This window comes from Sinocyclocheilus rhinocerous, unplaced genomic scaffold (assembly GCF_001515625.1).
Source record: "Sinocyclocheilus rhinocerous isolate Xijiao unplaced genomic scaffold, SAMN03320098_v1.1 scaffold2120, whole genome shotgun sequence".
Classification (NCBI taxonomy): Eukaryota; Metazoa; Chordata; class Actinopteri; order Cypriniformes; family Cyprinidae; genus Sinocyclocheilus; species Sinocyclocheilus rhinocerous.
The window spans coordinates 43,893-54,392 of record NW_015630026.1 but is presented as its reverse complement, the minus strand read 5'-3'; the positions used below and the strand labels follow the sequence as shown (position 1 = coordinate 54,392).

Here is a 10,500-nt window from a genome sequence, read left to right as displayed (position 1 = left end):
AGTGTAAATAGGTATTTGCATTTAGTGTAAATAGCATATTGCTAAAAAATACTGCTATTTTCACTTAGTGTAAATAGAATCCATTGCTAATACGAGATTTGAAAAGGGAGGGAAAAAAAGTTCGGCAAAAGGCGGGATCGAACCCGGGTCGATCGCGACAAAAAGCCAACGACATGCGCTTATCCATCTGCGCCACTGGAGTTGATAATTTTCAGTCACTTTTAACTAAATGTAAATAGACACCCCGTATTTTTTATTCTATAGTAAGGGCAATTCATACAATACATTTAAACTGAGCTACTTTAATACCATCTCCGAACTTTCTACCACGACTCTGCTGTTCTTCGGCTGGTTCTTCCTGTATACGTTGATTGACAGATGTCTCGTCCAGTCAGCGGTGAGTAATCCCAAACCAATGGCGCTGTCTCAAACTATACCTGCCTTTTCCGGTTTGTCTGATTTGTCGTTGTGTTTTCTGATTTGTTAATTTGTTTTCGGATTTGTCTTTGTGTTTTCTGACTTGTTATTTTGTTTTCGAATTTGTCATTGTGTTTTCTGACTTGTTATAATGTTTTCTGAATTGTTGTTGTACTTTCTGAATTGTTATTTTGTTTTTTAGACTTGCATTTGCGTTTGTAATTTGTTATTTTGTTTTCAGAATTGTGATTTGCTCTGCACTTCTCGGCCACCGTATGTATCACTACCTCTCCAGGGACACCAGGGGCACCGCTGTCACCCTTTAGACCCTGAAGACACACACAAAGAAACAGATGAATGAATTCAAGTATGATGAATTGAAAGCAATATTGAGATTACATTTGAAAAAAGCATCCACAAGAGGGTGCTATTCAATTGCACTTAAACTAGCCAACTATCTTTTTTTATGTAAGTTTGGCACTTTGAGGCAAAGTGAGACCACACTGTACATTGTATGTAGCACATGACTGAACAACAGACAGACAGAGAGATACCTTTTCCCCTGCTATTCCAGTAAGTCCTGGATATCCTCGGTCTCCAGGGATTCCCTGGGAGGACAAAACACAAACCTCATTGTCATAAAACCTGCATTCCATCTAAATACCCTTTCCCTTCACCTTTATTATTGAATTTAAAGAACATGATGGTTTAATAACCAAAAACTGCACAGTGTGGTAACCTGTAGGCTTTTTTCTAGTGGGTTTTGTGCTCACCTTAGGGCCTGACTCTCCTGTCAGCCCATCCTTTCCGGGTTTTCCCTGAAAATCAGTCATGCATTTAAAAAACAACAACTAAATAATAATACTAAAAATCCATATATATATATATATATATATATATACACAAACACACACAGTATATATGTATATACACACATACATACACATATTTTTTATATTATATTTATATATAATTATGTTACACATATTTTAATTTTTATATAAAATATTTGTAAGCAATCCTTCCAATAAAGATTCAAGATTAAAAATGAATGAATGAATGAATGAATGAATTAATTAATGGCATCCAAACCAATGTAACTGAAACCAATGAAACTAGTTGCCAAGTAAATAAAATCTTTTTAAAATCTTGTTTTATGCCAAACATTTGAACTTAATGTGAATAGATTTAAGTACAAAGTGGAAGAACTTGAGTAGTTCTCTCTCTCTCTCTCTCTTTATTTAGTTATTTACCAGACCCCCAGGCTCCCCAATTTCCCCTTTCTTTCCCTTAGGACCAGAACGACCACGAAAACCCTGCAGAATACAGCAGTTGGACTTTGTGAGAGATTGCACATCATTTAAAGCAATCCCAATTAAACAATTTAAACAACAGCAACAACAACAACAACAAAAAAAATGGGTTTGTCTACTAACAATTGGGCCAGGACATCCAATGTCTCCAGGATCCCCAGTGTCACCCTGAAACCAAAAAAAGGGTGACTTTTCAGAAAACTCCAATTCATTCATTTGGATTACAGTGTACAACAGTACATATTGAGCAAAAACACATAACAATGACAATGCATGACTTTTAAGTGAGGGACATGTTACCTTAGGCTCCTTTGGTCCTGTTACAAATAACTTTACGCCTTTTTGTCCTGGTACACCAGGTGGTCCTCTCTCCCCCTACAGCGGAGCCCCAGTAATACATTTAAGAGTTCATAAAATCAGATTAAAGAGACCATTATTAAAAACTAAAATCAAATGGATTACTTTGCACATTCATTTTCTGTAGGTATTTTTGTAAGAGAAAGCAAAAGCTCAAAAGTTGATAATACTGACCTTTTGACCTGTGGGTCCAGGTATTACCATGCTTCGACCCTCTAGACCCTATATGTTACAACAGATTTTAGATTTACACATTACACTGACATATTACCATTATCTAACCAAAACAAACCTTCTCTCCTTGTGGTCCAGGAATGCCGTCTATTCCCTAAAAGCATTAAACAGTTAAATCAATATGGCAACAACATAATCGAAATCTTAATCACGAATGAGACATAAAAACACTGACTTACTGAAAAACCTCTAGGCCCCTCTGGTCCAAATGATCCTGGTAACCCTGGCAATCCCAGTGACCCCTGCAGATCCACAACCAATTAAAAAGCTCAGTCAAAAAACTGGCACAGAATATAACAATATACATAATATAAGCCGTAAAGTGCTTGTCCAAATGTTCAATCCGCATTTTTTACTTTATTCTCATAATGAATTCTCTTACTTTATCTCCATCTCTGCCTGGAAAACCACGAAGTCCTTTCACTTGTCCAGAGGGTTGCAAGTAATAGCTATCTCCCTAAAAATAACAATTCTTTATGGTCATAATATTATCATTGATGTGAGTGCATTTTTTAAAATACGTAATTAAGCTTATTAACATAAAGGACTCATGTTGGTTAAATAAAACACACCCGAGGTCCTTGGATTCCTGGCATTCCCTGAAAACAACAACAGAAAAGTTTGCTGAAAAACCAGACACCCACACGTCCAAAAAAAAAAAAAAAAAAAGTGTTTTCATTTCCCACAACACTCACATTTTTAATCTTTACTGAAGGAATATGAATATAGAACGTCTATGGCATGTTAGTGATCATTCCGTGGCAGTTTATGAGAGGTTCATACTACCACTGTCTTTGTTGAATACTTATGTTGAGGTTTCAAAATATTTGATGTGTGATGTTTAGTTTAGATGTGAAGTTTTCATATTGACAGCACTATTGCATATATATATATATATAATTTATATGCATATATACAATTCACTATATATGCTTACTTAACTCACCTGCCATCCAGGAGCTCCCATCGGCCCTATTAAGCCTGGGGGACCAGGCTCACCCTGAAAGAAAAAAGTCAGTGATGACAGTGACCTTTTATATTGTTAAACAATTAATTACAATTTATTGACAAAAAATATACTTGTGCATTACCTTTGTTCCATTGCATCCTGGGAGACCATGAGGCCCCCTCGGCCCCTCTTTTCCAGGGAACCCCTGAAAGAGGAAAACATGATGTTCACAAGAGCATCTCTAAATGGGTCTATGTTGGTCAAAGTAGCTAATGTTGGTGTCACAAAAATGTGACAACGCCATGCCAAGTATTTAAAAGTAATGATGAGACCTAATGTATGACATATACAGTAAGTAGCATCTGAATTCCTCTTTTAACCATTTTGGCTATGAATTATGTCCAGAAATAGAACATAGACAGATACACTCTAGTGTTATTTTAGTATCAATGATATACTATTATAGTTTTTTTTTATGATTTTATTTTTATATTTTGTTTTCATTGTATTTTAGTTAAAATTGTAGTACTTTTGTGTTGTTTATTTTTATTAAGTATGTCTATATAGTTTTTATTAAATTTTGAGTTTTTAGTTTTAGTTATTTTAATACTTCAATTTAAACTAAATGAAAATGAGAAATGTTTTTTGAGAAATTAGATTTTTTTTATGGTTTTAAGTTTTAGCTTTAGTAATAACCCTGATACACTCCAATGCAAGGTATTAAAAGCATAATAACTAAAATATTCTCTAAAAATATTCTCTAAAATATGCCAAAACTTACCGGTAGTCCTGGTGGGCCAGAGAATCCTGGTGTCCCTGAAACTCCCTTATTGAGAGAATGAGAATGAGAGACAGATTGGCTGGTGTTCAGTTATACTGCAACTGTCACAGGAAATATATTAACACACTCACACACTCCGTACCCTAGAACCTTTAGGTCCAGGCATGCCTGGAAATCCAATATTTCCCTGTGTAATAAAAAAAATAAAAAAAAACCTTACCAACATTAATCAATGCTCTAATAAAGAGTCTATACAACAAAAATACTGAAATAATAATGTCTCAAATTCTATAAGATCCTCACTTGGAATTTCAAGTGAAAGAAAATTAAACACCCAGTGAGCAAGTCATGGGCAACTGTGGCAAAGAACGTGTTACTAGTGGAGAGGAAATACGGGGAGACTCTATAGTGTTTTTCCAAGAGCATGTGTAAAATTTATTCTGATATATTTTCAAATTGTGAGCTTGTAAAGCAGCCATGTTTAACATACATTGTCACCGGGAAATCCAGGAGTGCCTTCTTTTCCTCGATGCCCCTGAATTCCTTCCACACCAGGCAAACCAGGTAACCCCCTCTCACCCTGAGAGAAAGACAGATAAACACAAAATAGTTACGAAATGTTATGAGAGTATGTTGTTTTATCAGCTACATTGGTTTATCAGCAATATTAGTAACTTTAATGATTAAGCTGCATGATTACTGTGGGTAAACGGTTTGTGTAAAACAGTAAAATGCTATGGATTTTGCCCTGGATTACAGTCTAGAGTAGTTGACGCTAGTTCCTGAAAGTCAATGCCAGTCAAATATGGACATAAAATATATTAAATATGTTTGATATTACTAAATGATTTTAGAGCACATATTGCGTTCATTTGCATGTTTCATTTGAAAGAAACTTGTATAAAATTAAACATAACAGTTGTCACTCCATCTCCCAATAATATGTCTTAATAATATGATATTTTAATGCTTAAAGCTGCAGTCCGTAACTTTTTTTGGTTAAAAATGATCCAAAATCAATATTTGAGCAAGTACATAACCAGCCAGTGTTCAAAACTATCGCCTTACTTTAGTCCGATTCACAACGGTTAGCTTATAATCAAGTTTTCTAATTTGAGTGGTAAGGGTAGGTTTTCGCGGGAAATTCGAGCATGCTGCTGCGGCATTACGTCACCTCTGTAAACATAAAGAAGTTGTCCCGGCTGCTAGGCTATCGCATGTGAGGATGCTGCAGGTGGCAGATCGTTAGCCTTTTCTCACAGCAGCTAGAATACTTCAATGTCAAAAAATCATTTTGATGACGGATTGTAATCCAGAAAGTATTATATGAAACACATGTGAATGAAATTAAATTATATTCCGGTTATGAATGTGCTTCTGATTACAGATAGCCTGGGATTACAAAGATTTGTATTTTAAAGAAAACCAGTTAGAAGGGAGCATAATTATGAGAATAAAGTATAACAATAATAATAATTTGCACGGTTTGATGTGATATGAGCTAATCGATCGTTACATTAAATCACTATTGGTACGATTTATTGTAATGCTTTTTTCCTCAGTTGGTCAGAACAAACGTGGCAGACTTCAGAAAATTCTTATTTGGGTCATATATTCCAAGACGTTGGCTAGAATCTGTGATTACTAAGTATAGGATTCACACCGGTGTGCTGACTGACTGCCACACATATTCCTCAAAACATTAGATTCATCCGCGTTGGAGCCGTGCCAGAGTACAACCCAGGCAAGGAAGACAATTCCGCAAGTAACTGCAATTCCAGGTTTTCAAACAGAGATGGCGACAAAGAGGCAAAACTTATGGACTGCAGCTTTAATTTTAACAGTTTTTTGTGATTTTTCTACAAAATTAGGAATGGGTAATCAAGCAAACCTTGCTTCAGTCCAGAAAGAGATCATCTTGAAATATTATTAACAATATAAAAGTTATTCTTAAGTTTACTTAATAAAAATCAGTAAAGATTTCACTGCAAAAAGACATGTACCACTAAAGGAGGACATTTTTAAAATCATACTAAAAGGCATTTTCTTTGATAAATGTATCAACTATCAATCAGATGACAGAAGGCATGTAGAGAATTTTATGCAACTGATTTTCAGCAAACCTTTGATCATGTTGATAATTTAGAGGTCTTTAATTCTGTGTATGAATTATGATACAGTAGGCTTTACATTAAAAATGTGCATGATGGCCCTGGTCTAAAAACAGAGGTGGAATATTTTCTCATTGGGTAAGTAGAGAGAACTTCATCAAAGCTGAATGTGAATTGTCAGCATGAACTTTGACACAGATTTTTCAAGATTTGCAAATATCCTCAACAACACACAGACCGGAAAACTCTTACAGAGGAAGGTTTGCAAAATAGCTCCATGGACTTTATCTAATCACATGTACAACCCTGGCTTTTATTGCAATGAACATACCACGACAGGTATGCCAAACACATGTGTATAGAATGAAGTAGAACACAGACTTTTACACACAGGTGGACACATTCAGAGGAGCAGATGCGTGACTTATATTGCTGATAAGTGTTCTGTAGCTTTGAGCATCAATAGTGTAGCTAGGGATACAGTGATAGTGCGATACGGACACCTGGGTGGCCAATTCATCTATCACCATCACCTAGAAATAGTCATGAGGCCACCCACTACCACAAAATATGCTTTTTTTTCTGACCCAAGCTTCAGAATTCCTGATGTAAAGACAAACACAAGCAATAACTGATATTTCGTGTTGTGTTAACGAGGGAATATACAAAAACATAGAAGTTGTCATTTTGATGGTGCTTTTGAAAATGTACTCATCCTCAGGCCATCAAAGATGTGGATGAGTTTGTTTCTTTATCCAATAGATTTGGAGAAATGTAGCATTACATCACTTGCTCACCCATGGATCCTCTGCAGTGAATGGGTGCCGTCAGAATGAGAGTCCAAACAGCAGCTGATAAAAACATCACAATAATCCAAAAGTAATCCACATGACTCCAGTCCATCAGTTAACATCTTGTGAAGTGAAAAGCTGCATGTTTGTTAGAAACAAATCCATTATTAAGACGTTTTTAACTTCACACTTTCGGCTAAAATACAAATCCTCTATTCAAAATATTTCTTTCTCCAGTGAAAATGTCATCGTGTCTGCATCAGGAGAGAAATATTCACAGATTAAGCAACATTCATAACTTGAAGACAGCCCAAAACAAATAAGTCAGTGGATTTTGATGTGAGAGGACAACAGGAGATAAACTTTTCCACTGGAGGAAGCGTTATTATGGATTATGGACTATGTATTTTAACCAGAGGCGATTGTTTAAAGTTAAAACGCTTTGATATTTATTACAAAATTAGTTTATTACAAACATGCAACTTTTCGCTTCATAAGACGTATGGATTATGGATAGAGGACTCATATTTCATCTGAAAGAATGATTTGAAGTTAAAAGCATCTTAATGATGGATGTTTATTATAAATATGCATCTTTTCGCTACACAAGATGTTAATTGATGGACTGGAGTTGCGTGGATTACTTGTGAATTATTGTGATGTAACGCTTTGATATTTATTACAAAATTAGTTTATTACAAACATGCAACTTTTCGCTTCATAAGACGTATGGATTATGGATAGAGGACTCATATTTCATCTGAAAGAATGATTTGAAGTTAAAAGCATCTTAATGATGGATGTTTATTATAAATATGCATCTTTTCGCTACACAAGATGTTAATTGATGGACTGGAGTTGCGTGGATTACTTGTGAATTATTGTGATGTTTTTATTAGCTGTTTGGAGTCTCATTCTGACGGCACCCATTCACTAAAGAGAATCCATTGGCGAGCAAGTGATGTAATGCTAAATTTCTCCAAATATGTTCCGATGAAGAAACAATCTCATCAACATTATGGATGGCCTGATGTTGAGTAAATTTTTTATAGCAGATTTTAATTTTTTGATGAGCTATTCCTTTAACATAAATTCAAACTATATATTTCGCCCAGCTCTTATCTGCTAAATGGGAGTATAAAAGGTGCGAAGATATTAAGATATTATGAACATTAACATCATGATTTTCTAGCTGCTTTGAAACAGTGTATTGTGAAAAGGACTATACAAATAAATCTGAAATCATTCCACATGTGGCAAATATGAAAGCTTCTGCACCAGTAAAGATCACCAGAAGGGGGCAGCATTTTCATTTGATTTCAATCTGAATTTCCCTGCATGTTTAACTTTAGGAACTCTATAGATATTTTCACACTTGCTCTGCTGATGTTTTGAACACGCTGTAAGGATAATGGCAGTCACAATTTAAGCAATATGTTTGTGACATTTATTTATTATTTTGTGTGAATATGATTGTATGTATGTTTATGTATGTTTGCATGTTCTATTACCTTTTGTCCTTTGATTCCTTGACAGTTGCACCCTGATTTCACACTGCAAACACACCCCTGTAAAGAAAACACAAGCAAAATAACACCATGACTGCATGAATGCATTTACAGATACAGTAGCACCATAAGCATTCTCATGCTTAATCAATAAGAAAACAAAGTCACCAAAAAGGGACAAATATTGATAAAAAATTCTAGTCCTTTGTGGTTTTGCAGCATCTTATCTGAGTTAACTGACTGTGGGCACGAGATGTGCCCAAGCAGACACCCATAATTTAATGAAATCACCTAATCAAGAAATGCATAAAATCCATGGCTTTAAGGAATGCTAGGAGTTTCACCAGCTCTCTGCATGAACATGCATTGTTACGGATGAACTCCAAAATTAAAAGATATGACAGTGACAAGCATGGGTTCATGGCCTCACATCTCACTATTTGAGATCACAGATTCATACAGTTATGTCTTTGGAACAGCAAAGTTATGCTTCCTTGACAACAACAGAAGTTGATAAACAAACACTATTATGTCTCATGAGTTGATTTTTAATAAAACTAACAAACTGAGGGTTTTTATATGGTGCTCACATCTAAATTGCCTTGTAAATGTTTTACATTTATTTTCTAAAAAGTTACAAATGTGCACTACCATTCAAAAGTTTGGAATTATTAAAAAAGTTTTAGAAAGTCTTTTATGCTCACCAAGGCTGCATTTATTTGATCAAAAATACAATAAAACAGTAATATTTTGAAACATTTTTATTATTTAAAATAACAAATTACTATTCTAATATTTTTAAAAATGTAATTTATTCCTGTGATGGCAAAACAGAATTTTAGTCTTCAGAGTCACATGATCCTTCAGAAATAAGAATTCAGAAATGTTTCTGCTTCGCCATCAAAAAATATATATTTTAAAATATATTACAATAGAAAAAAATTGTTATGAAATAGTTATAAAATAGCCTTGGTGAGCATAAAGGACTTCTTTCAAAAACATTTAAAAATCGTATGTCTAATGCCTTTATACGTTATCCCAGACTTTCAATCATTAATTTTAAAAATCCATAATAAAAAATGGCAATGGCTTTCATTTTTTCAATGACAGAATTGTCCTGTAATGCATGCATTTCACTGTTGGACATGTTGGACAAATGTGGTGAGAGTGTGTGAAGAAATTGTTTTTCAGAAGTCTACAGGACCAGACTGTCGATTTGATATCAAAGTTCAGATACACAGGGTAAGACAAAACACGTCTACTGATGATCTCAGATCAGTGAGACCATTGTCATTGGGGCAACCCTTGCTCGCTGTAACCGAATTCGAATCTGTCTAGCATTGTGCATGTCATCTATGTGCAGTTCTGATGAATAAGAGAGTCTGTATACAAACATTCCACGATCAGATGGGCTATGATAGACAATCTGTTTGGGTTCGGGTTGTTTGGGTTTTACCGTGCATGTAACACTAACAGAAGAGAGAGAGACATACACCCACGCTACAATATGCACACATTAACGTGCCTGGAGGCAGGGGCGGATTTAGTGAATTGGGGGCCCCAGGCAAAATATAGGAATGGGGCCCTATACATTTGCACACATTTTCCTAGATCAACCTTGAGGTTCCATTTTGTTGTTTTCAGCGTAAGCCTGTGTGCTGTCTAATTACTGAAACTTTAAAATACATTACTTTTTAGTTGTTTTAACTACAAATTTAAATAAAACTGAAAAAAATAATGAAAAGGCAATTATACATTTACACACCTAAAATACATATATCAAGAGCATGCTCACAGATGAGAACAAAACAGCGTTGGATGAAGTGGATTAAAGCCCTGCATGGGTCTCAAATATAGGCCCTAGCCCCTCTTTTTTCCCCTTCTCCCAAAAAAAGCTTATACTACTGTTTCAGCTATTAAAATAGTTCAGTTTTGTATGTAATGGAAAAGTGATTAGCCTATATTTCGTTTCATTTTTTTATAAAGTAAATTTAGAAAAACATTGGGATTATTTTTTTTTCTTTAAATGTAAGTTTTTT

The 10,500-nt window shown here is 34.8% G+C and overlaps 1 protein-coding gene across 1 annotated transcript in view; it reads right to left on the bottom strand.

Moving 5' to 3' along the window:
- The window catches only part of col4a3 (collagen, type IV, alpha 3), a 42,162-nt gene that overhangs the window by 18,465 nt on the left and 13,197 nt on the right, over positions 1-10,500 (bottom strand). Inside the window, exons 2-18 of the mRNA XM_016551975.1 lie at positions 8,465-8,521; positions 4,542-4,631; positions 4,194-4,238; positions 4,052-4,096; positions 3,413-3,475; positions 3,268-3,321; positions 2,894-2,920; positions 2,704-2,778; positions 2,501-2,563; positions 2,380-2,415; positions 2,262-2,309; positions 2,031-2,105; positions 1,854-1,898; positions 1,671-1,733; positions 1,191-1,235; positions 972-1,025; positions 705-746 (exon numbers count right to left, since the gene is read on the bottom strand). Of these exons, the coding sequence (XP_016407461.1) occupies positions 705-746; positions 972-1,025; positions 1,191-1,235; positions 1,671-1,733; positions 1,854-1,898; positions 2,031-2,105; positions 2,262-2,309; positions 2,380-2,415; positions 2,501-2,563; positions 2,704-2,778; positions 2,894-2,920; positions 3,268-3,321; positions 3,413-3,475; positions 4,052-4,096; positions 4,194-4,238; positions 4,542-4,631; positions 8,465-8,521 (927 nt within the window). The remainder of the gene's footprint in view (positions 1-704; positions 747-971; positions 1,026-1,190; positions 1,236-1,670; positions 1,734-1,853; positions 1,899-2,030; positions 2,106-2,261; positions 2,310-2,379; positions 2,416-2,500; positions 2,564-2,703; positions 2,779-2,893; positions 2,921-3,267; positions 3,322-3,412; positions 3,476-4,051; positions 4,097-4,193; positions 4,239-4,541; positions 4,632-8,464; positions 8,522-10,500) is intronic.